Source organism: Phaseolus vulgaris, chromosome 1 (assembly GCF_000499845.2).
Source record: "Phaseolus vulgaris cultivar G19833 chromosome 1, P. vulgaris v2.0, whole genome shotgun sequence".
Lineage (NCBI taxonomy): Eukaryota > Viridiplantae > Streptophyta > Magnoliopsida > Fabales > Fabaceae > Phaseolus > Phaseolus vulgaris.
This window is the reverse complement of record NC_023759.2, coordinates 30,931,672-30,959,589: the sequence shown is the minus strand read 5'-3', so window position 1 is coordinate 30,959,589 and position 27,918 is coordinate 30,931,672. Positions and strand designations below refer to the sequence as shown.

Sequence of the window (27,918 nt, the reverse complement as noted above, 5' to 3'; positions counted from 1 at the left end):
TCTTTAGCAAAAAGACCAACCAAAAAGACATATCATGCTGCATCTTCAGACCAACCAAATTACTCATGGAGAACCCCTTCCTCTGCTGCCTGACAGCTCCGTGGCGTCTTTCTTCTTCCTTCTTGCTTCACATCATGATCATTAATTTGCTCCTACATAGTTACTTACTTGACTCTATGCATATGATCTTTATCTTTTTAAGTAATTTTGTAAGGATATGCATAAAAACACATTTGAGAAAAAAATTAAATAAAGCATTATTTACAACCATCACTTTTGATAAATGTGAAGTCAAAATAAGAAAGAGACAGAAAAAAAGTAATAAATTTAAAATGAAATCCTTTTAGTTAGTTAACAGAAATGAGTAAATAAATAAAAAAAACTGAAATAGAATATTTACTTTATTACTAGTAAAAAGCTATATATGAAATGCCTCTAACTTTTCTAAAAATAAAATAAAAATCAAATCAAAACAAATCAAATCAAATCAAAATAAAATAAAATAAATACAAATAAAATAATAATTATTTAAAATAGGATATTATATGCACCTTGGACTTTATTTGATTTACCTTTGGCAGGTCCAAAATAATTAATATATATATATATATAAGAGTTAAACTTCTCAACATTGAGACTGATCTTAAACATATATTCTTCACCTCTGAGTGTTATAGAGTATATTTGCAGATACATCTTGAGAACAAACGTGTGAAAATCAAGAACTGAGAAACGAAAGATCAAGAAGTCGAGATCCAAGAGTAAGAAACTTCTAATCTTGTAAAAATAATTCTTAATCAAAATTAAATATCTGATGTGAACATGTTTTCTATCATAATAATTATATTATAAAAAAAAATGATAGGTAATGGTTCACTTTAGTCATACTGAATAGAATATTAAAGTACTGGAAAATAAATTATAGCAACATATTTTTTAGTTGGAGAAGAGCAAGGGTTAATTTGTTATAATTTTTTAATAAAATAATTATTTTTGATAAATAAATATTTTCAATTTTATTTTTTGAAAATAATTATTAAATTATTTAATTTTAGGATCACCATTTTATCAAAACTACTGATGCATATGAACTAATTAATTCTGTATTATTAATTATAAAGCATCAGTGCTAACAATTATAAGAAAGAGAAAATAATAAATATTTATATTAATATTGTATAGAGTGCAAATGTAGAAGCGGAAATTTAAAAAGAAATTTGAAAGTGAAACAAAAGATTTAAAAATATTAATTACTGGAAAGATTTGGTTTGATAATGTATCTTAATTTGGGAAAGTGTTTAAATAAATATTGAATGTGAGGGAGATTTGATAAGAATAATTAATAAATAGAGAAGAAAAGAAAATATTTTGAAAATACTTATTCAAGAATAATTGTGAAGATTTGAATTGAAATTTGTTGTAAAAATGGTTAGCAATAAAATTGAAATGGTATGGAAAAAGTGATTAGTCCGATAGGGTTGAGTGGCGGACCCAGGAAAGTGGCTCGGTGAGAAGCGCTTCCTCGGTCCTATCTATATCGTGCCACATTCGCTACCTACTTACCACTTTTAATCACTTCATGTTCCATTATATTTATCTTTCATTTTTCATTTTTTATCTTTTTATCTTTTATCATTTTCTTTTCATATAAATAAATAACAAAATCCCACAAAATAATAAAATTATTGAGGAGAAAAAGAGCGAGTTAGCGACACCTTTCTCTCCATAACTCAACCATCGTGTCTCTCTGATCAAAGTCAAAACCCACCCAGAAAGACCACAACAATACACAGCACACCCTTTAATTCTAACTTTCTCTCTCAACACAACTGGTTTTCCCTTTCCACAACTACTTTCTTAAGCACGCGGTATTTTCTCTCTCTTTTCTTCTTTTCTCTATCTTTCCTCGGTGCAACAACACTACTGCTGTCATAGGTAGACACAAACATTTTTTCAAATTCTTTTGTTTTGTTTTCTTCCATTTCTCTTTCTTTTCATTGATTTCCGGCATCATTTTTTTTTCCTTTGCTGTTGTTTTTGTTTTTTAGAGAAAGAAGGGGCCTTTCTTCTTCTCTTCTTATTTTCACCTGAGGTTTTTTAAGTGCCGGAATCTTAAACAACAACACAACAACAACGCCAACACACAACGTTGTTTGTTTCTTGTCATTTACACACTCGTGCCTGTTTCTGTTGGTTAATGTTAAAGCATGTCTATCCACTTCCCCCCTTCCGCCGAACATTAATCCAATCGAATTTTGCCAAACTGGGTCACACCCCAAAATTAAAAAAGAAAAAAACAACTTAGTGAAATGAATTTTCAATTTTCAATATACAAGTTACAGTCTTTAATCATTGATTACGGATTATATTTTATTACCCTTTTGACCCTTGTTCGTGATTGGTGTGCGCAGGGATCGAGGCGGCAGTTTTCGAGTGACGATCACATTGATGAGAAGCGGAATTGAGCTGTCGATTTCGTGTTCAAGTTTTGGATCTGCGAGGATGAAGTCTTGGTCAGTGGATGAGTGGAGGGAGTACTTTGTGTCTTCTAAATCGGATATATTTGAGATAATTGAGAACGCGATAATCGTGGCGGCTTCGGATTGTCCGAAGGAGTTTAGAGTGAGGAGGGACACGATTGCGGAGAGGCTGTTCTGTTCCAGCTTGACTCGCTGTGCCGGGTGTGACCGTGTGCAGTTGGCTGCGAGGGGAGTTGGTAAAGAAAGTGATGACGGGGGTTGCAAGAATGCGGTAGAAAGAGATGGGGGTGAGTTCGCTGGAGCAAGCAAAGAGAGCAAGGTCAATGAACGTGGTGATGAGGATGCAGAGATTGATGTGAACGGTGTTAGCAACTATAGTTTTGGTGAGGCTGAGGCATTAACTGATGAGATGGATGAAGAGACTCAGTATGTAGGGGAGATTTTGAGGATCAAAGGTGTTCTGCTTAACCGAGATGAAGAGGTTTGTCTTACTCTCGCCCCCTCTCGCGCTTCACTTTCTTTTCTTCTTTCTGATCTTTTATGTCTGTGGTGCCTTGTGGTTCCAAACAAATGTGGGTTTTGAAGGATGGCATTTTGGTTGTTCTTTGAAGGTTTGAGTTTTGCTGAGTCTTCTTTGTTTCTTGTTGTTACAGTCTGAGTCCGTGTTATTTGAATCGTTGAGGAGGCTTCAACTGATGGAGCTCACCGTGGATTGTCTTAAGGTTCGAATTTGATTCTTTCCTTGTTACTCATTCACTTGAAAATTTAGACAATTTGTTTTGTTCCTCTCTTATCCACTCTTCTAACTCTTATTACTTAACTTTTCCAGGCAACTGAGATTGGAAAGGCTGTCAATCCTCTCAGGAAACGCGGATCAAAGGATATTCGTCAACTTGCAAAGACTCTTATCGAGTATGTATTAGTTTTTCTGTTGATGTTTGTTTGTCCTCTTTGTATCATTTGATTAATTGGTTTGTTTTATAGGCTAGTTTAGTCTTTTTATCTTCTACTACATGGATCAATGTGTAATGGCTTCTAATTGGTTTCTTTGATTCCAATTAGTGGTTTGTTATTCTTGTTGTGAGAGAGAGTGAAGGTCAATACAATTCACTTTTGCTGCGCTTCTAACTAAAAATTCCATTATTAGAGTCATCAGATGTTAGATGTAGTTCGCCTTATTTTGTTTCTTAGTTAATCTCACAAGGGGTGCTTTTTTAGCTTCTATAAAGATCTTTAGATAGATGAATAGCCAATTAAGGTTCCATGCAAACCATACTTATATTAGCACGTCTCATCTCCTTATGTTAGCCAAGTTGTTTTGGTTCATATCAATGTACTGGTTTAGATAGGCAAGCTGTTTAGTTTGTTCACTTGTGTGCTGAAGAACTTACATTCTAAACTTTTCCACCTGACTGTGTAGTGGCTGGAAACAAATGGTTGATGAATGGGTGAAGGCCACTGCTACTACAGCTATTGCAGGTAGAAATTTTTATCTGTCTTCATTGCTTACAATCAGAATCATCCTGCAGCCTTTTGTCTATTTTTAAAATTATTTCATGTTTGATAATGGCTTCATTAAATGTTTTGTAGCTTCAGATGAAGGCACACCCGATTCAGTTAATCCATCTGTTGTTGATGATGAAGAAGAAGAAGGACTTCCATCACCTCCTATGGATGAAGGGGCCTTCTTTGTTGCTCCAACTGGTTCCATAGAACTTTCGCAGGTATTTGCTTGTGCTTTACCTCCCTTTCTTTTTGTGAGCTTTTTTATGTACAGAGACTGACTTGAACTTTTCTCTGTTGATTGTCAAATCTCTCAATGTTGCAAAGTTCTTTGATGGCATGGACGATGATGGAAGTAAGTTGAATTTATTATTTCTTATCCTTTTGTATTTTGTATTTTAGTCCCCCAGGTCTTATATTAATGATTATGATTGACAAATTTTGTTTCAGATCCTCGACCAAGTGGCCCATCCCACAAGAACCGTGACAGTAATAGCAGAAAGCCAGCCATCCCTAACAGGGAGGACAAGAGTCAACAAGCCAAGAGAAATGATGCTGATGTGCCCGTGAGGCCAAATAAGCCAGTAACCTCTAATTCTGGCCCTGGCAGACCCCTCCAATACAATATGGAAAGAAAAAGTAATGTGGAGCCAAAGATTCAGCAAAAAGTAGAGAACAATTCAGTCACAAGGAGGCCTCCCATTGGTCATCTAGATGTAAGGAAAAATATCTCTGTGAATCAAATTTGTATGTTTCTGTTCTCTCTGACCTTGATTTTTTTTTTTATCAGAAACCCATGCATTCAGATGATGCGAAGCTAGAAGCCACCAAGAGGAGACTTCAGGAGAGTTATCAACAAGCTAAAAATGGTTTGTCATTCCTTTTCCAAAATCTATGCTTATATTCTATGTCCTGTGTGATTAAAGTTGTATTTTGTCCATTAGTTTCTACATTAAGAGCCTATCTTCTCACAAAAGTTAATTTTCTTGCCATAAGTGTTTGGATTTGGTGGATCAAGTTTTAGAATCCTTAGTTGTTAATTAATTGATGAAACTGACATTTAATTCTTAAATGCAGCCAAGAGGCAGAGAACAATACAAGTTATGGAAATAAATGATCTCCCGAAGCATGTTAACTACCGAAATCCAAATTCAAAGCCTGGTTATCACAATAGGAACCGGGCTATTACTCGAAGGTAGAGCTATTATTCTATATGGTGGACCAGCAGAATTAGCAGAGCATGTCAAAGCTGTTTGTTCTGTGGATTGAAGATTGGTCCCCTTGACTGTAGAGAAAATGACAACATCCATTCACCATTTGGTCTTTGCATAGAACTTTTCCGGTTGAGGGGGAAATAAACCTTAAAACTGTTTATTTCCCGCGTTATAGGAGTTTAGGAGTTTAGGAGCTAAGGTGGTACATAGGAGTTTTTGTTAATCATAGCTTAGAAGAGAGGACCCTAACTTTGGCACCTCTACTTTTGACTTGCTTCCATAATGATTGTCTATAGAAAAATCTCAATTGTTTCTGGACAGTTTTCTTGTCACATATGACTTATAGGGTATCATATCTAAGTTAGAGTACATAATACACCATTTGAAAGTGTGCTTTGTCGCTACTTCAAAGGTCTTGAAACTCCTTGATGTGATTATGGTTGCAGGTGTATAAGAATTTTAATATGAAATAACAATTGAATAATTTTTTTCATGCCTTTGACTTTTTGAATCCTTCTTTCAATCTTCATTAGCATGGAAAATTGTAGCATATATTTTTATTGCAATTGTTACTAATGGCAACAAAAAATTGGTCTTAAATTAATTGTGAAATTTATTGTATGACACTGTGTTCGAACCATCCTAATTCCTAAACAGTTGGTCCTAGTCAAATGAGAACTTGTGTCGTTGTTTTGTTGTGTGGGTTTGGTTTGATAGTAGGATAGAATAGAATAGAATAGAAAATACTAGGCATAAGGATGGAAGAGTGACCCTTGATGAATGGCATTGGCCATAGATAAGAGAATGGAGAATTTGGTTTGGCAGGGTTAAATATTCCACGGTCTGCAACATTTTAAAAATGAAAAAAAAAAATGGATGGTATGAATATGATTATGACCATGACCTGAGAAAGAGAGAAAGAGAGAGAGAGAACGTGCAAAAGTTAGAGGATTTTTTTTTTTGGTTGTCGGCTTGACTTTCCTTTCTCTGTTCCTTTGTTTTTAGTAGTAACCAATCAATCCTCTTCCTGTTACTATTCCTTTTCACACTTCTGCTATTTGCGTGTATCACAAATTAAACTCATAATGCCACACTCACAACAACACATTACATTTCTAGCTGTCAATTTTGACCCTTTCCCTTTCTTCCTTCTTTTTTTTTTCTCCTTCGTTTTTCTTTCCCCCAATATTCTCTGCTAAATTTTCTGTCACGCCGCCTCATCCACTGCTGCATCAAAACATTTTTTTCTAATATTTTAACTTCATAAATCACACTCACAAACATTATTCTCTCTCTTCTAACTTTTTCTATCCCCCACGTAAACACACGTTAAATACATGCCTCTCTATGCAATATTTAATCAAATCAATAACATTCATTTAATACTTACCTTATGTTAAATAAATACGTAAACTATTTAGTAATTCTATAATGTTAAGTAGTCATGACTTAAACATTGAACACTTTCTTTTTTCTTAAATAATCTTTTGGTTTCAAATCAATTTCTAAACTCTTTTTTTGTTCTTATCTATATTGTTTATTAATATTATTTAACTGGCGAGTTCTTCATTAGATGATCCCATCAATTCTGAAAGATATATTTTTTAAAATATATTTTATTTAAAAAACAAAAATTAATCAATCTTAAGATTCTGCAGAAAAATTCATATATCTCTCAGTTTTTGTCTTCTTTATAATTCACCGCGGAAGAAGGAAGACTAAAAGAAACAGGCTATCCAAATTCAAACTAAAGAAAATCAAAGCTTTACATTATATTAATTAATGTTTTTCTACAAACAAAATAATTTAAAAAAAACATGTATCAATCTTATTCAACGGGGTCACTTAACGAATGACACAAACAATACTAAGAGACCAAAATAAATAAAAAATTTATGGTAAACCAAAACGTGTAAAAAAATCATTGTGGTTAAAAAAACCTACACATTTATTAGACATCCAAAACTCATCTAAACAAAAACAAATGTCTCTTGACGAGTAGCCTAGTGACATGATCACTTACATAAAAGCATAAATAAAAATCTTACAGATACTAAAATGAGAAAAATAATTCATTAAAGAACAAATACAAAGTCTGCAAAATTTACTAGAATAACAAATTTATTTAAGCCTATTTTATATATATATATATATATATATATATTTATATATATTGATTCTTAACAACACCCAAAAAAAAACTGATTACGGTTGGATACGTAAAGTTCCATTACTTGCATAAAATTAACAGAGATCTCTTTCATGTGCATAAGCACTCAACGGACAATTAATGATACGGGCTTTAATATTGTTTAGTTAGATAAAGTAAGTATAATTAATATTGAGGCTCAAGATACTCACTAAACATTTTATAAAACAAAATTTTCAAGTTAAACTGAATTTTAAATTATTAAATAATTTCACTTTTCAATTTTTAAACTATTCTTAAAACATACATTAATGTGTAAAAGAAACACACGTTAACAAAAACCATAAATATTTGGAGCAAATAATGAACTTAGCTAAGTTCCAAACTATTATCCGTTTTGCATTGTACTACTAGATTTGTTTATAATTTAACCAGTATTAACTGAGTTTTTTTTTTATGGTAAGCTTGGTTTTTTCACCCTTCTCAATTCACAATAAAATTAAAGGAAATAGAAAGATATTAAAATAGTATGATTTTTATAAATTAAAAATTAACTCAAAGATAGAGCAGTGTGTTTGGACACGTGTTCAGATGATATACAACAACTACATTTGAATTATTAGGATTTAGAAAGAAGCACGTTTATTAATTATAATGCCCGACCAAACATGGATTAGGATTCCCTGCACTCTGTAGGTCCTGCATTCAAAATTTAATAAGTTTTTAGCTTATATTTAATTATTGACTATTTATGTATAAAAGGAAATTAGCAATAGATATTCTCTAAAATGTAGGGTCCTGAAAATTGAGAACCACAACAATGCTATAAATACGTAAACAGAACCACACAAATAATTCTGAAATTAAAGCTGAAAATTCTGAACATTGAGATGTTAATTATATCTTGAAAACATTCAAAAGGGAGCTTTAATTTTTTTATAAACACAGAAAAAAAATTATCTTAAGAGTTAACAAAATGAACTTGCTTAATTAAAATTATCTCGTCAAAGCAAAACAATTTGTTTTTCTAAACTAAGAAAATATTACATTTAAATTGAAATACAGTAGTGCTACCTACTTTTGCTGCATCAATTTGGCATATCACATACATTGCACTTTAGTTCAATGTCTGTTGACAGATGCTTGCTATCTTCTTTTTTTTTTGTGTGGCTTTTCATGCTTATCATTAATCGTTTTCACTGCTCATAATTCAATTTCTTATAAACAGAAAATTTAAGAACGATAAGTATAAATTATAAAAAAAAATAGAAAAACTATTAGTAAGTCATCATTTATCATGTTACTACTATATAACAACTCAAATATGTGGAAGACAAACTATTAAGATTGTATGGTCTTGCTCAATTATTGTACTACTTCCACTCTTAACTTCACCAAACGTGCTTATGGGCAAACTTGTAGTTCACGAGTTAGATTTCAATATAGGGATAAATTTATATGTACTATGATTTATAGATCTTAGCTACATTTTTTGAACTGATCCTTTCTAAGAAAGTAATTTTTTTTAATCGACAATAAAAAATAAAAAATATGAATCACTTTAGGGATAATCCAACACTTATACATGAATTCAATCATAACCTTTCTCACTAGACTTACTCCCAAGTTTGTCTATACATAACTCTCCTAGCTAACCCAGAGGAAAACATCTAGGGCAAACAATCATACAACTTAAATGAATACATCATGAGATCATCCTCATACAAACCAATGAATCTATGCACCAATCAGAAAAGGAAAAATGCACAGACGGTGACTTTGATGTAACCCATGACCAAGCCTTTAACTGAACTAAAACAAAAGCTTCCAGTACACCTACTACTCCCCCTTTAAAGATTACCCTATTTTTATGCTTCCAAATCTCATTGACTACTGCGATCCAAAAAACTCCCCAAACCTTATTCACCGAACTAGGCGCATTGCTCATCCTAAACTGGGAAAAAATTAACAATGGGACGTTGTGAAACACGCTCTACACGCCCAACATGCACAACAATGGTTCCACAATAACCAAACAACTCTGCACTCAAAGAACAAATGGGTACTAGTTTTCTCCTCGACCCCACAAAGACAACACGTGGAGCTTGCAACTGTGATCCCGCGCCTTTCCATGTTAGTCTTAGTGGCTAACTTGTTTTCCAACACCTTCAAAGTCGTAACTAAAGCAGTAGGTAAGACTTTACTCTTGCAAAACCTTTTAAACACCGTCCCATTCTCCCATACTCCATCCTCCCTTAGATGGAGGTATGCCAATTTAACCTTGTACCCGAGCTCCTCTCTTTCCATCCACACCTACCTGTCCTCCTTATCCAAGTCGAAATTCACACCTTGGACTTCCTGAAAAAGTTGTTTCTCTATTTTCTTCTCCCATTCAAATAGATTCCTTCCAAACCCACTTTTTGTTGTTCCATCCCCCAAATGCTGTCATCACAAAAGCTTTTGACACACTCAAGGAATACAACCTCGGGAAAACCGTCTTCAAGGCCCTCTCCCCACCCAATTATCTTCCCAAAACAAAACTTCCTTCCCAATTCCCACCTTCCAAATTAAGGCTTCTTCGAAATTCCAGCCCCAACCCTCCAAGCTCCAAACCTCCCTCAAATCTTTCCACCAAAGAGAGTCCTTGTTGTCTTTCCCTCCCTCTCTCAGACTTCTCCACCCCCCATACTTGGAATCAATAACCTCCTTCCACAAACCACCCTTGTATGACCCCAACCGCCATACCCATTTATCGAGTAACGCCAAATTAAAAGTCCTTAAGTCTATAATCTCAAGACCCCCGTCCTCGCGAGCTGCACACACCTTTTTTCCAGGGGGCCCAAGCGACATTTCTTCCATCGGATCCTCACCCCCATAGGAAATTTTTCACGAGCTAAAGATAGGTATTTTGCCGCCACCACCGACATTTTGAATAAAGATAGGTAAAACAATGGAATAGTAGACAAACTGACTTTATCAAGCAAATCCTACCTGCCAAAGACAAGAATCTGCCTTTCCACCTACTTAATCTTTTCTTCATTCTAATAACCACTCCATCCCAAAATGCCCTTCTCTTATGGCTCACTCCTACCGACAAACCCAAGTATAGAAAAGGGGTTACCATCACTTCACAATTAAGAATCGTCGCAAAGCGCTAGATCATTATCTACTCGATCCCCAAACCACCTATCTTGCTCTTCATAAAGTTCACCTTGAGCCCAGAAGAGAGTTCAAAGCAATTCAAAGCCGCCTTTATATTGAAAACACTTTTGACATTTGTTTCACACAAAAAAAGTATCATTAGCGTACTGCAACATGTTTACCTTCACTTTTTTCCTACTAATCTCCAAACTATCAACCAGTTTCTTAACTAATATCATTTTGTAAATTAAATTATATTTTAAAATTTTCAATTTATGTAAATAAAAATGGTAAATAAAATTTGTGTTTCATGAAACTTTTGTGTTGGATTTTAGTTTTTTTTTTTGCCTTCTTTAACAAATTCATTTTGTTGATAAAAAAAAACAAACAAATCAAAAAAGGTTAACAAGTGGTTTTAAGTTAAAATTAAAAATATAAATATAAATATATTTTTATTTTATTATTTTTTAATTAGTAATAAAAAAATAATTAAAATAGAACATTTAGGGTTCTCCAACCCATAAACATGTTATATCATATATACAAAGAATCCTACAAGATATACCTTCAATAAGCTCATTTTACCTAAATATGTATATCTTGATAAAGAATTTTGGAGGCACATTATATCATGATTCTCACTAAGTATCCTACAACATTTGCAGTATGGATATGACATAACCTCTTGATCATTTGGACCTATAACTTCATCCGTGTCTAATTTTGATTCCCTATCTTCTTCGAGGTTGTGCTTTGGTAGGTCCATATGTCCAAATTCTTAGTTGTTTTGAGTTTGAATCAGTCTTGTTATTGTGATTAGGATTTAGGGTTTAGGTTTGGGTTCATGTTATATCATATAAATATTGTTCAAATTCTCTTAGTGATTTTGGAAGGGGACATATTGAGATTCAATTGCATATGTTTCAAACGTCACTAGCCACAAACCTTTTATGAACAATATTTATATATGTATGGTTTAGTTTTATACAATTAATAAGTAAGATTTGGAACACATACACCAATTTGAATATGAGAAATTAGCTTTTTTTTTGTTTAGGTTTGTAATCCATGTCCACTCTTTCAATTATGTTAGTCCAAAATTCTCTTTCCTATCATAGACTACCTTCTTAAATATAACATTGTTTCTGTTATTCCAAATTTCTTTCATCATTGCTACACACACTGTTCTCCAAATCATATTTTGCTTTTTATTTAAACTTGAGAAGATGAACTGGTGAAAAATACTCAATGGCAGAGTTATTTGAGATTGTTGTAACCCCTATCTATTTATTACACAATAGAAGATGTTGTGTGGACTCTTCATGTTTGCTCACACCATTGACATAACGTTGAATCTAACAAAATACCATTTTTTTTCTTCGGATTTATCTTAGTAGCAATCCTATTTATGTCAAGCCTTCATATGAAATGCTTTACATTTGCTGAAGTTGTTGTATCCCATAATTGTGTGAAAATCTTATCTTTAAGTTGGAAATTTACACGATATAATCAACATATACTAAAAAAAAGGTTAAATAGAAACTAATTTTAGAAACTAAAATAATTAGTTACTATTTGACTAAATTAGAGACAATTTGATAAACTAAAAAAATTATTGGTATCTAAAGTAGTTTATATTATTAATGAAAATTTATAAATTAGTTTCTAAATTGGTATTTAACCATTATAGCTACTTACTACTTAATATTCTAAATTAGTCTCTATTATTTTCTTAGAGACTAATTTAGAATATAAAATATTAGTAGCTAAAACCTAGGTAGCTAATTTAGAAATCATTTTATAATTTTTTATTAATAATATAAACCACTTTAGATACCATTAAATTTTTAGTCTCTAAAATAATATCTAATTTAGTCAATATGACTAATTATTTTTTGTTTCTTAATTTAATTGTTATTTAATGATTTTTTTTAGTGATATAAAATTTTGTATTATAGTTTGGGATGTTTATCTTATCACAGTTGTTTCAAAATATACTTTGAATGGAAAGTTAACTTTAATATTTAGAAAAGAAATAAAAGTTTAAAGTTTAATTAAATCCCAATTAAAAAAAATCTTTGTTAATCATATAGAAAATATATTATTGTTCATTTTCTCTACCAAGTTTTTTCGTAACCAATTAGAATGAATTCATTTTATATGAAGTTATTATAACAACTTAAAAGTCCTTTTATTATATTTAAATCTTCTCTTAAAATTGCACCCAAAAAGGAAATTCTTAACTAAACATTTCAGCTCTAACTATTAAATTTTGCTTACTCTTAGTTTGAACAGGAAGGAAAATGGAAAAAGAAACTATTAAAAGAAAAAAAATACAAAATAAGAATCCTATTAAAATGATTTTAACTGAAATGGTGTATTATGTAGACATGTAAAATTAATAAGAAGTGAAATAAAGATTTATTTTCATTTTTTTGGTTAGATGAAAAACAAAAGGAAAAGAAACGGAAAATGTTAAAAATATAATTTATTCTCATTATCTACAACATATTAATAATAGTTGCATTTAATTATTTTAGATTTATTCAATATTGTGTGACTATTTGATATTGATGGGCTTCTTTGTTAAGAAAATATTGTTAAGGAAGAGTTTGATCATATTTTACACTGTCAATATTTGTTTTGGAAAGAAAGGGCTAAGATGTTATGATTCAAAGATGGAGATCGAAATACAACTTTTTTTCCATGTTGTGGTCAAAAGGAGAAATAATTCTAGCGAGATTCATCGTCTACGGATTCCTAATGAGGTTATTGAGGATCATAAACTCATTGAAGATCATATTTTGGACTTTTATAAAAATCTTTATGCTGAGTCTATTTCTAATGTTCCAGATACAAGTAATATGGAGGATTTTATTAGTTCTTATATTCCTAAGCTAGTTTCCTCTAAGGAGAATATGATGTTGATTAAATGTCCTAATTTTTTGGAAATCAAGACTATTGTTTTTAATCTTAATGGTAATATTGCTCCTGGTCCTGATGGGTTTGGTGGTGTTTTCTATCACTCTTGCTGGGACATATTGGGACAAATGTTTACAATGTTGTTCAACAATTTTTAAACAAAACTAGGTTCTCCCTGGAATGAATGAACAATAATATGGTATCTCTTATTCCTAAGATTCAGGGTGCTAACTCCATTGAAGATTACAGGCCAATTGTTGTTTCTAATTTCAAATTTAAGATTATTTCCAAGATATTGGCGGATAGGCTTGTACTTGTGGCTGCTAGAATCATTTCTCCTAATCAATATGGGTTTGTGCAAGATAGATAGATTCAGGATTGCATTGTTATTGCTTCTGAAACTATTAACATGCTTTCTAAAAAGGTTAGAGGAGGTAATGTGACTTACAAAGTTGATATTCATAAAGCCTTTGACACTCTGAGTTGGAGGTTCTTATTATTAGTTTTGACACGCTTTGGTTGTCACCTCTCGTTTGTCGGTTGGATTAGTACAATTCTCCGTTCAGCTATGCTTTCTATAAGAATAAATGGTAGTTTGGTGGGGTTTTTTTCCTTACAATAGAGGTGTCTGACAAGGTGATCCTTTGTCTCCTTTACTTTTTTGTCTTGTAGATGAAGTTCTTAATAGAGATATCTCTAAGCTTGTGAATGATAAGAAAATTTTACATATGGCTAGTCCACAAGGTTATCTCACTCCCTCTCATATTTTATATGTTGATGACATATTTGTTTTCCGTATGGGAGATATTAAGTCTCTTAGAAATTTGAGTATTTTTCTTAAAATATATGGTGATTTTTCTGGTCAATATGTTAATAACTCTAAAAGTAGTTTTCCACCATGGATAATTCTGCAAGATTTGTCACCATGGTTATTCTTTAAGGTATTATGAAATCAGTTTCAGTGATTATATTAAAAAAATATAGAATTTAATTATTAAATGAATAATTTGATATTAAATATTTTGTTGTTGGAAGGACTTGAGTAATGAAAAATTAAATTCAAAATAGGTATTTTGATGTAAGAATCATTAACATATTTTGAAAGATTAAAATGTTCAATTTGAATGAAACATGTCTTTTGAAATTTAAATAATACTTTTGGTTGTTCAAATAATATTGAAATGGTGACATTTGAAATTCATTGTTAAAGCATTAAATTAGTCGTTCAAGTGATGTAACTCAATATTATTCAAGTAAGAGTTTGAGTAAGATGAATCATATAAATTTTCTCCCTCTCTCCAAAGGGAATGTGTCGTTAATGTGACATAATGACTAAACATTGATTCCTCACTTGAGTGAAGAAGAAGCATAATCAAATATCTACTATGAAAGAAATGGCATTCAAGTGAGAACACAACATTTAAGGGTTATTTGTGACTAAAACTCATTATACATTTTAAAAAAATCATATAATTCATTCAAATTAATATAAGATGTTTTAAAAATATTTGTAAAGTTTGGATGAATTTAATAAAATAAATGAATTGAAATGGTTAAAGAAATTAATAATGATATATATGTTATGCTTAAATGAGTTTGAAATGTGAATGAATGAGATTGAAGATATACGATAATGATTACCAATCTTGACTTTAGTGTGGTTTGAGATTGTGAATTATATGCATTAGGAAAAAAAAATATTTTTAATATATAATTTAATAAAGTGTAAGTATAAGGAAAATAGTTTGATTGCATTGAATTAGTGTTATCATTTTATATGAATTAAGTATGCGTAATTGATGATATTTGATTATATTGAAATATTATTATTGACATTTCTAATAGGTTTGATATTAAAATTAGATATGTAAGATTGATACGAGTATGTGTAAAGTAATTAATATAGTGTGATTGATATATCTTAAGTATAATGAATTAATGAATTAATAGTAGATTTTGATATAATTTATCGTAAGTAATTGATAATATCTTACCATTAAATTATTGTTGATATTTTTTTAGTAGGTTTGGACATAAATCAGGTGTTAATAAGAATTATATGATTGTGAATAAATTGATGAACTTAATAAAACAGAATTAATTTGTTATAATTATACTCTCATATATACATATATTCTTTTATACTTATATAATTATGTTTAATTTTAAGTTAATTCTCCGATTGTGTATTTTTTTGTACATTATTATTATTATATTTATTATAAGAATATAAAATGTTGTAAGTGGAGATACTTTTAGAGATAAAATAATAACTTTTAGTTTTATTAAGTTTCTGTGCATGATGAAATTTTGTTTTATCATTTATTTAAGTAATGTTTTTAATTATAATGGTTATGTGAAATGATCATATAATATAGTTTTTTTTAACAAAAAGTATATTATTTTCCATCTTGAGAGTTGCAACGTAGCATGGCAACCCAATGTTGAAGTTTTCATCCAAATGTACGCTTCTAAATCAGCTGGCTCCACCAATTTCTCAAAAAAAGCGTTTCATTTTTTTTACAATCTCTTATCGCTTATTTTTTTTTTCAAATTCTAAATACAAAACAAATAAAGACATGTTTTGTTCAAAATAAAAATAAAGAAAATAAAAATTCATTTTAAGACAATAAATAACAATAAAAAAATTGTATTAAAAGCGTGATACTACGTTATATTGTTTCTTATCACATATAATTTAAATGTAAATTTGAACTATATATTAATAATTGGAATAAAAAAATTAAAATTAAAAATGCATATTTGCTATTTTTCTGGAGCTGCCTTTCTTAGGTGAATTATTATGGAGGTCTTACACACCTTCCTATCTGATTCCCACTCACATTAAAAAGTAGTTTCTCGTGTGTTTTAACTTCCCAAGGTATGAACTGGCACCGATGAAAAAGACATAGAAAAGTCACTTTCTCTTCTGACTAACTATAATGCATTCGACACTTTGCACCTATGTGACCCAAGAAGCCACGCACCAGGAGTAGGTCTTAACCACTTCCTAAACTTCGAAAACCAAGAAAAAAAACAAATAATCACCATAAAAGTACTTCATGTGTATCACATAAATTAATTTACGAAACTTTTATAAAATTCCCTATTAAAGATGCTAACAATAGATAAGTGAGTGAGTTATATTATTTGTAGTAATTTATGTGCCATAAGCAATTTCCCAAAGTAGAATTACATCTTAGACATTATAATTTATAAGAACAGAATTAGACTAACAACGTAAGAAGGATGAATACAACCTAAAAATTGAGGTAATGTTTTTGTCCACAATGTTGTACTTAGGTCATTTTCGTTTTGATTGCTATTTCGTACAAATTTTCAGCTGTTGACCTCCTAAGTTTGCCAGATGCCCCATGATATTATAAGATAGTTGGTGGAGCTATTGAAAATAAGTACTTTGTTGAATAATTCACACATATACTCTGACAAAATTAAGTAAACGAATGACCTATATGAGGACACTGTCTTAGAATATAATTTTATATAATGCAATGTATCATTTTCTTTATTTTCCTACTCTCATTCTTTTAAAACATACAAATCTAAGATTTACAAAAAGAATAAAGACAATTTTTCCAAGTTTTAAACCTTTTCTTCTTACAAACTATTATTTGATAACTTTCTCCATGAAGTATGCTTCTTTAGTTTGTAAAATTATTTTCTTTTAATTTGGAAGAATATTCGTTAATGTAATTTTAGTATATACAATTTATAAATGAGAATATGTTTTTTAGAAAATGAAAATGGACAAGAGAGCCTTATTGAACCGTACCTGATCATAAAGAGAAGGACGATGCATGTAATCAGTGAAAGTGGTAATCGGAATATGAATGAAGTGCAGTTGTGAAATATTTTCAATGAAGAGTGAGAGTTTCAGGTTGTTAATGCTGCCACAATAAAATCCGTACAAAACAAATCGTTTGTTGGTATTTGTTTTTTTATAGAAAAATTTCTATCATTTTTTTAAAATAAAAAACTAAATTAACTTCGGAATATATTAAAATTAATTTATAGATAAGTTCATTTGCAGATATTAATACGGCATTTTATAAAAAAAAAATAGCTTCACATAAGTTAATTTAGATTTATGGAAAAGTGAATGTCATATTTTTCTTTTTCTAAGTTACTTATGCAAAAATAGTTCAAATATGTTTTATATTTACCTATACAACTTTTGGGTTAAGTAACTTACAAAAGTGAGTCAGCCTTTTTTGTTGACAGACGAATAAGCTAAGACTATTTTAGAATTTCATTATAATAAATTTTCAAAACTAACTCTGTCTCTTTTTTTGACACAGGTTAAAAGTAAGATTATTTTTAAGATGGACTATTCAAGATTTGTGCGTAGAAGAAAAGAGTAGAAATATGCATAATAGCTATCCTTTTTTTTTTTTAACATTTCTCATAAAGCTATACCCATACCTTCTCTTCTCATCTCTTCATCTCTCTTTACTAGTGTATTTTCAGTTCTTGTAAGGTAAGGGGTTGAGGGTTTAAAATATTTTACTATAATCTTCATTAAAAGTTTTTCTAATGTTGGTTTAAGATATGATATTTTATTTAGAGGGTGATTTTTTTTTTGTTAGATTTTGAGAGTGTAATATGTATTTATTTATTTTTTTCCTTTAATTTTGATTTTGAATTTTTGTTATATAGATTTTTTTTTTCCAATTATTGGTTAGGGTTTGATGTTATAAAGGGACAATTGATGATCTACACTACCATAGAAGAGATTTTTTATGTCAGTTATATATAACTTTTTATGTCGATTTTAGAATCAACATAAATGCAGACGATATAAAAAATCTAAATTTGTTATGTTAATTAAAATTCTGTCATAGAAAATTCAACTTATTATGTTAGATGTATACAAATTGTCATAGACCATACAAAATTAATATAAATTTTGATTTCTGTATCTCACTTTTTATGATGATTCAGATGAGAACCATCATAGAAAATCCAACTTACAATGACACTTATGATATAATAAGTATTATGGTATCTTAAACACATGTAATCAGATATCACATTTTATGATGGATTTTTCTAGAATTGACACAGAAAATGTTATCATTCTCATAGAAAACCAAACTTTTATGATGGTTATTACAATAATTATCATAATAAATTGATAATTCTTTTAGAATCATTTTGTTTTACTAGGTTTCCTTCATTCATAATAATATCATCACTTATATATAACAATGTACAATTTCCAAATAAACCAGTTCAATATCAATTAAATGACATTATCCAATAAAAATTACAAAAAAAAGTTAAAATATAACATTTTAGTACTATATTTAAATAGATTACAAAATTCTACAACTTATCACAAACACTTAAAAGAATGAAGTTCATTGCATCTTCATGTCTTCTATATCTTTATCCTTCAATGAGATGAATGATTGAATAACTACAAAAGTTGACTTAATCAATAAAAAGTGAAACTCAATTAATAATTAAGGTGTTTGAGTGAAAATTTTATTACCTCTCTCCACGAGTCAGTAATATGATTTTGTGCATGTGCTTCATTATCCACACTTATGGTTCTTTGATTGATGTGAACACTGCAAATTAAATACAAATAATTAAAATTTATTTTATATTATAATTAAATAGTAGTGAGACAAGCAACTTACTTTAGGTGCAATTAATTGTATCTTCTTCCTAACTGCAGATGGAAGGTCTCACAACCTCGAATGAGCTTCCATAGTCCCATAAAAAGTAGACATCCATTAAATCATATTAATCATTAAGGTAGGAAATACAACAAAATAAAAAAACTTATACATCTAGAATATGTTTGATGACCAATATGTTAGTTCCCTTATGCAATAAACAAAGAAAACCACAAGAAAATGGTGAGGAATAATGACTAGCAACTGCCAACGGCTAGGGGTGGCAATGCAGGTTGCCCCGCCCCGCACTAAGAGTGTAGACTCATTTCACTGGCCCGCCCCACATAAGAAGTAACCTGCGGGCTTGCAGGCTAGCCCGCATAAGATTTTTTTTTCTCAAAAATTAAAATTTTATTAATTATAAAAAAACTTATTTATACTATTGAAAAAATAAAATTTATCCATGTTTCAATTCATTTAATTAAGATAAAAATATAAATTCAAGTATGAGGGTTATTAGAAAGCTTCATTAAAAATAATTAAAATTTTGCTTTGCATATATTTTTTTCCTATATATGTATGTAAATGTAAATGAATAAGAGTATCTTATCAAAGTTTTGATACAAAATATTTTAATAAAGATGACTAATTGTTTTAACTATTCTATTGAAATCTCTTCTTTATATTATTTTTTTTATTAACAAATTTTAAATATAAGACATTACTTAAAACTAAATTCAGTGTCACTCTTGATATTAACTCTTTTAGGTGATTAAAATAAAACATTTATTTTTTTAGTACATTAAATTCTTTTTTTAAATAAAAAATAAAAGAAAATAAAGATCACACTGCAATAATGGGTGAATGAGGTATGATTTTTTTTACAAAAAAAAATTAAATAATAATTTTTTTTATTTATGTGGGCTAGCAGGCCAACTCGTCCCGTTCCGCCCCGCTCTTGGCCCATGAGGGCTGCGGGTTATGTTGGGCGGGCCAAAGCGAGTCAGTGAGATAGATTAGTGAGTTCGCCCCATACTTTTTGGTAGCGGGCCGACCCACATGGCCTGACCCGCATTGCCACCCCTACCAACAATCCCTTCAAGTTGTAATAATATTAATAACAAGTAGTCTTTAAATTAATTAATTGTAATTTAAAATTATATATTTACTGATGCAAGTAAGATGGTAAATACACTTCTTTACCTGCATTATCAAATGTCTCTATTGAGTTTGTTTGCATATCACTCGCTATTTCCTACATGTTAAATGACAACAGGGTCAAGAAATCCATAAATATAAACACTCTTTTTCTCAATGCGAAGGTGATGTAAATACCTTGAACATTGAAAAAAAAAAGTATTGAATATATTAAACTATTTATGGTTAACGAAAGTATACTTCCAACAACTAAAGTTGTAGAACTGATACATATAGGAAATCAATACTAGTAACAATTTAAAAAATATCCTTATGACATATAAAAAAGGGTGTTACTAACCTTGCTTGCGACTTTGAGAAACATATCTAATCGGATAATTTGCTTCCCAAAATCACTGCCACTGCACCGAGTCGTTGGAGAGAAAACATTTTTGGTCCTATTGGGTTGACTACTTTTGATTTTTTAAAATGATATTAAATATAAAAATTAGTATATAAATATAAATCATGTTAAGATATTACAAAGGATAACTACATAAATAAAGCAAGTATGAAAAATAACCCGTCCTACAATCAACTTTTCAAATCTAACTGGCTAAATGATAAAATTTCCTAAGGTCTATCCCACTATTTAAACCTCCTAAGTTGATGATGACTTTTTTACAACAATTGTACCGTGTCAGAAGTAATAATTTTTTCCTAAGGACAAATATCCAACCAACAAGAAACAATTTAATTATCAAGTATAATATTCATTAAATAGAAAACAAAATAATAAAGTTTGTTGGAAGTTTGTTAGGTATGATTGCAAGAATTGTAAATAAAGAAAAGCAAAGAGTTATTGATTCAATTGGAAAAATGGGGATTGGGGTTCATCCTTCTTAACATTTTTTTATTTTGAAAAGAATAATAATATTCTATCATTTGATTGATGTTGATGCCCATATAAAATTCATTTATATCGATTTCTCGCATATAAAATTGTTAAAAGAGTCTCATAAATATTAATTCCTCGCATATTTATAAAAACTATTTATCATTACGATTAGATTTTGATAGAATTTAACATTTCAAATTTATTCCTAGCATTCAAATATGTTAAGCATTATCATTTAGATCAGAAACTTAGATGTACTTTTTAGTCAAATCTAAGGATCAAAATCATGGTAAACAAACTTTTTAGTCAAATCTATGAATAAAATGACAATACCAATCATCAATTAAGAACACAATATTATAATTTTTACTGGTGAAGGTCGTACGACTAATAACATGTCTCGGTTCCCAACACTGGACCAACCGATGTCAAGGTCCCCATCAATGGGCCGACCGATGTCAGGGTCCCCATCAATGGGCCGACCGACAACACAAATCCAGTTACGCTTAAGCAGAGTCAGTGAAGCTAACCCATGATTAAGAGCTAGGTAATGTATTCCTAAACATGGTCCACCTCCCTAATCTAACTCACTAAGAAAGACACACTAAAATAATATAAATAACACAAATTCCAAGATCCAGTTACGTCATCATATTATGAATATTTTTTAATTTTTTTGCTTTTTTTATGTGAATTTTTTTTAGTTGTGAATAATTTTTTTAAAGTTTTTGTTTTTTTTAGATATGAATATTTTTTCTTATGTTTTGTTTTTTTATATGTAAATATTTTTTCTTGAAGTTTTTTGTTTTTTTATTTTTTTATCTTGGTTAGTGTATTTATTTTATTTATTTTTTAGTGTATTTATTATTTTATTTTATTTAGTGTATTTATTTTATTTAATTTTAGTTTTTTATTTATTTTATTTTAGTGTTTAGTTATTTTAGTTTGCGTTGTGTTGTTTTTAATTAGTTCTTTACAATTACAAGTTTCTGTTTTATTTTGTTTCTGTTTTTTTTTTATTCTTAGTATTTATTTACTCTTTTATTTTAAGTGAGTTTTTACTTTGTCATTTTGTATTTGTATTTTTTTTTTTATTCACTACAAGAAAATTTAGTATTACATACAACACCAATCCCTATGTAAGTGACCAAATCCGTATGTAAAACATAGTTACATATGTATTATACACGGAATGCTAGGAATATATATTTGAAGTGTTAATTGTTATCAACGTTTAATCGTAATGATAAGATGTTTTTATAAATATGCGAGAAATTAATATTTAGGAGACACTCTTAATAATTATATATGTGATGAATCAATATAAATGGTTTTTATAAAGACATCAATATCAATCAAATGATAGAATATTACCATGCTATTCAAAATACAAAAGAGTAAGAATGATGAACCCCAATTTTCTCAATTGAATCAACTAACTCTTTACTTTGTTTTTATTTAAATTTCATGCAAACTATTGTCGATATCAAATCAAATAATTATACATATTCTTATACCTAGTGAATGTTACTATTAGGATTTAAACAACTGCTCCTTGAGAGTTCGATATCCGCCCTCAGAGACAAATTATTACTTTTGACTTGGTACATTTGTTGTAAAAAGATTCATCAAGCACCGAGTCAGGCTAATCCAATCTCAAGCCAAGTGGACTTGTGCAGAGACAAATCAAGTCAACCTGAGCCCAATCAGCCAGGACCCAAGTTAAGTTGAGTTACTTCAAACCCAGGTTGAGTAGAGTCGTCCTAAGCCCAGTTCAACGCGAGTTAGCCCAAAAATAAGTTGAGTTGAGTCGACCCTATCTTAGTTTGAGCAAAAAAGTTGGCCAAGTCTTTGGTCAAGCAGATTCAGTCTAATCTCAGGTCAAGCTGAGGTGGCCAAAGCCTAGGTCAGACCAAGTTAGTTTGAACCCAAGTGTGAGTTAGCCCGTTCCCAAGTTGAGTCGAGTCAACCTGAACCTAGGTAGAGCCGAATCGGCCCTGCCCCGGTTCGAGTTGTTTCTGTTGAAACTAACTGAAGGAAATAACAAAAGACAAAAGGTTATAGAAACTAATTGAACGTAATTGCACGAAATTGCAAAATTGCTGAACCGATTCATACATTTTGATTTACTTCAATAATATATATAATAAAATTACAATTACTGGAAGCTATAAAATAGGAATACTAACAGCCCTGTAAACCGACCATTAATGCAATAATAACGAAAAATAGTTTAAGGGTAATAAAATCAGAATTAATAACCAACATCCTCTCTTAATTCTGATTTGGAGCAACCTTCATGCCCAACATATCTCTTAACTTGATGAAAGCATCGATCTTCAATGGCTTAGTGAGAATATCTGCAATCTGATCTTCTGATCTTCTGATATGCAGTATTCCAATTTGATCATGTTCTTCCCAACTTGGTCTCGCAGAAAGTGATATCGAATATCAATGTGTTTACTTATTTGATGAAAAATCGGATTCTTTGCAAGATTAATTGCAGAGACATTGTCAACATAAATCGTAATTGGAACATCTAGATTAAAACCAATTTGAGTCATGATATTGCTAAGCCAAGATGATTGACAAGTACTTGTTGCTGCTACATACTCAACTGCACAAGTAGATAATGCAACAATTGATTGTTTCTTTGATAACCACAAGTAAAAAATCTTTCCGATCATAAAACAATTACCACTAATGTTCTTCCTCTCGTCTAAATCTCCACCCCAATCACTGTCTAAGTATCCGACGATCTCAATCTTCTTAGATAAAGAGTAAAATAGACCAAAAGTTGTAGTACCTTTGATGTAGCGTATAATTTTCTTTACAACTTGTAAATAAACTTGTCGAGGTGACTCCATGTCGGGTCTAGTACACGTGAGATATCTAAGGTTGCCAACAATCTACTTAAAGTATGTTGCATCTACAGTTCGCCCATCACCTTCCTTCGTAAGCTCAATTCCAGTTTCAATTGGAGTCTTAACTAGGTTTGAATCCTCCATCTTAAACTTCTTTAAAAACTCAATAGCAAATTTCCTCTGATGAGTGAAGATTACATCGTCTCCTTGGATGACTTCAATGCCCAAAAATTAGGACATAAGACCGATATCAGTCATCTCAAATTCCTTCATCATGATATGCTTGAAGCCACCAATCATTTTGAGATTACTTCCTGTAAAAATCACATCATCAACATAAAGACATAAAATTAGCAAATCTCCATAATCATTAGTCTTTACATAAAGACCATGATCTAATGCACATTTTCTAAATCCAGTGGCATGAAGAAATGAATCAATCCTTTTGTTCCAAGATCTTGGTGCCTGTTTAAGACCGTATAAAGCCTTAGTTAGTCTGTACACCTTCTCCTCTTTTCCAGATTGTATGAAACCCGATGAATGCTTTGCATAAACCTCTTCATCAAGTGGGTCATTTAGAAACTGATGAGAATCAAATCAGAAACGCAGACTTGACGTCCATTTGGTGAATTTTCCATTGATTTTGTGCAGGTAAAGCAATGATTAATCTCATTGTTTCCATTCGAGCTACAGGAGAAAATATTTCTTCGTAATCATAGCCTTCTCTTTGCTCGAATCCCTTTGCCACCAACCTTGCCTTGTATCTATCAATCTCAGCATTTTATTTCACTTTAATCTTGTGCACCCACTTCACATCAATTGCTTTGTGTCCTTTTGGAAGATCAGTGAGCTGCCAAGTATTGTTTTTCTCAATCGCCATCAATTCTTCATTCATAGCCTCTTGTCATTTGGGATGTTGAATGGCATCTGCAAGTCTCATGGGTTTTGAATTTTGCAAGAAAAGCAAAGTGAACCAAATCTCCATTGTCATCAACTTCATCATCAAGATTTACTTCGCAATCTTGAAGGTGTACATGTTTTCGTTGTTGCCTTCTTGGTTGCTCCATCATAGTTGCAATTGGAGTTGCAACTTCAGGTTGAATTACAGCTTCAGGTTGAACTGCAGGTGCTTCAAGATTGACTCCATCTTCCACATCATCGTTCAAAACTTAAATATATTGTTTTTTCGAATCCATTTCAGCAGCTTCATTCCATTGCATTCCTCATCGGCAAATGTAACATCACGACTGACAATAACCTTCTTTGTCATTGGATTGAACAATTTGTATCCCTCATGCTTATATCCAATGAAAATGGTCTTCACCACCTTATCATCCAACTTTGATCTTGTTGCCTTGGGAACATGAGCATAAGTAATTGACCCAAACACCTTTAAGTGCTCCCTTGGGGACATTGAGTCAACCCGAACCCGGTTGAGCCGAATCGGCCCAGACCTATGTTGAGCTGAGTCAATTCGAACCCGCTTTGAATCTAAAGTAATTTGTAGCTAAAACCTTGATAACTAATGTTAGATATCAATTTAAAAACTAGTTTAATTTTTTTTATTAATAATAGAAACTACTTTAGATACCAATAATTTTATAATTTATAAAATAGTATCTAACTTAATCGACATAGTAACTAATTATTTTTATACTATAAAATTAATTTCTATTTAATTAATTTTTTGTAGTGTTTTAAATTATTTTACACATTTATTTTACTACACAAAAATATTTACTTACATTACACCTTACCTTTCATTAGACAAAAAAAAGCATTAACAGTCAATTAAAAACATTTTTTAATCTCATACTGTGCACTCAATATAATTACTCATCCTTCAATATAGCAAAGTCCACGTCCCATCTACTCCTAATCAAATATAAATGAACTATAAATGATAGGGTTAAATATGTTTTTTTCCCTATACTATAATATAAAATTTGTTTTCATCCCTGATTCAAACTTTAGACCATACATGCACGTGTAGTATGAAAATGATTGAAATATGTCATTATGTATGTGAAATTAATTTAATTTAAGGTTCCATTTCATTAACTCATTAGAAATAGTTATAGTAGACATCAATCTGCAATCAAAACAACAATGAGTCGTCTCTTTCCCAGTGGCTCTTTGATGGTGGTGTGCTATGAGGCTTAGACATTTATTCTTAAATGGTGTATCCGTGTCAGACACACGTATCCGTGTCGACACTCGTAGGATACTTATCGATGAAGTGTTTAATTCAAAAAAATATTTGTTGGATTTTTGAAAATTCTAGCACGGTTCTATCACAATTTTAAAAGGTATAAATACAATAACTTTCTAAAAACTCAAATTTATTGATAAGAACAAATTCTTTTGAACCAGTCATGAAAAAGATCTTCCTGCTCCCAAAAGAATTTGGAACATACTTTTGTACATAAATATTTATTTTCAATTTATATAATTCAAAATTATATAATATATAGATCTGTTTCCCCGTATCTTACATTTTAGAGATTATACGTATCTCTGTGTCCGTATCCGTGTCGTGTCAGTGTTCGTATCCGTATTTGTGCTACATAGGTGGTGCGTACTACCGCGTTCCCTACCCCCCATGCACGAACCCCTCGTGATCTAGGCTTTCCCTTACTGGTAACTGGAGTGTAGCCTGAAAACCACCCTTTTCGGTCCACCTTTGCTGTTGGGTTACCGAGGCCCGAGGCCTCCACGCCCTGCCTCGATACCGCCCCCTCCTCAGCTCCCCTTATCTGTGAGCCTAACGTGACTCAGTCCTGTCTTGCTGACCTCCTAGTAGACCCAGCCTTCGGAGTCCCACCATGACTTTGGTCAACGCCCGAATCCGAGTATCGTCGGTACAATCTTTAAACTATAAATCATATATATTAGAGAGATAACTTCAATGTTTCATAATTGAATTCTAATGTTGGGTTGAGCTTACGCAATAGGTAAATGGACTAATAATTACCTAAGTCCATAGATTAAGCTAGGTTGGGGCCTTGCCCGACTGATTTCTTTTTTATTTATAAAGTGAAGTTTTAGATAGTTTAATTCTGAAAGTGAACCAAGTTATTCTTTTTTGTTGACAGAAATGGCACTTAGCTAGGAACTAGGAACATGTCTTAACAAAAATAACTGATCTGCATTTTGTAGTGTCTCTGTCGAAATAGAAGATAATCGGTAGGTAGAGAAATCTACAAAAAAGAGATTGAGGTGTCTCTATAGCTACTAACCACCATCTTTCTGTCTGGTCAAACATGATTTGAAAGAATTCCTTAACAATCAAATTACAAAATTATATAAATAAGGATTCACAGTTAAATACTCCCAACTTATTTTTGTTTGTCACAAGTTAGATATTAGAGATGTATTTATTAATTATTTCATTTTTAAAATTCGTTAAAAGAAGTTCTGATTTTAATTTTTATGATAAAATATATATTTTTTTGTATGTTAGATATCTTGAATTATATGTTATTTAAAAGGTAAAGAAAGTTGTTATTTAAAATATCAGCTTAATTGAGATGTCAAGTTATATAATAATATAAAAAAAATTATAAAAAAATTTGAAAAAAATATTTTTTTTAAAATACTCAATACTTTCTAAATTATTTATTTATTTAATTTAACAACGGAAATAATTATATTCTTTGTTTATAACAAAGCTGTTCCAAGTTGAAATTCAATCAAATTTGTTACTTCACTCGAATAAAGTGGTCTGAGTTAAGTTTAATCAGGTTGAGTTTATGTTATTAGTCTAAATTGAACCTGGCTAATAATGCGATGAGTTTAATTGAGTTAATGGATACATTTTAATGAAAATGTTTATCAATAATTCTAAAAGTGTTTATTTTATACATGGTTTAGGTTAATGAAAATGAATTAAATTATTTATCTTATAATGAGGAAACAAATCCAACATCTTGACTTTGTGGGTTGCATGTGGGCCTAAGCATGGA

At 30.7% G+C, this 27,918-nt stretch overlaps 1 protein-coding gene across 5 annotated transcripts; it reads left to right on the top strand.

Moving 5' to 3' along the window:
• Positions 1 to 1,564: 1,564 nt before the first annotated feature.
• LOC137813913 (probable mediator of RNA polymerase II transcription subunit 26b) lies at positions 1,565 to 5,690 on the top strand. 5 transcript variants are annotated; one of them, XM_068616395.1, is made up of 10 exons: positions 1,565 to 1,868; positions 2,412 to 2,961; positions 3,134 to 3,202; positions 3,310 to 3,392; positions 3,901 to 3,959; positions 4,071 to 4,204; positions 4,311 to 4,338; positions 4,434 to 4,699; positions 4,774 to 4,852; positions 5,061 to 5,690. In XM_068616395.1, exons 2-10 carry the CDS (start codon positions 2,449 to 2,451, stop codon positions 5,180 to 5,182), a joined length of 1,353 nt encoding a protein of 450 aa, XP_068472496.1. In that variant the 5' UTR covers positions 1,565 to 1,868; positions 2,412 to 2,448; the 3' UTR covers positions 5,183 to 5,690. The 5 variants fall into 5 exon arrangements, with proteins under 5 accessions (XP_068472496.1, XP_068472493.1, XP_068472492.1 ...); XM_068616392.1 differs by having other exon boundaries at positions 1,750 to 1,935; XM_068616391.1 differs by lacking the exon at positions 1,565 to 1,868 and adding an exon at positions 1,926 to 2,205.
• Positions 5,691 to 27,918: the final 22,228 nt, after the last annotated feature.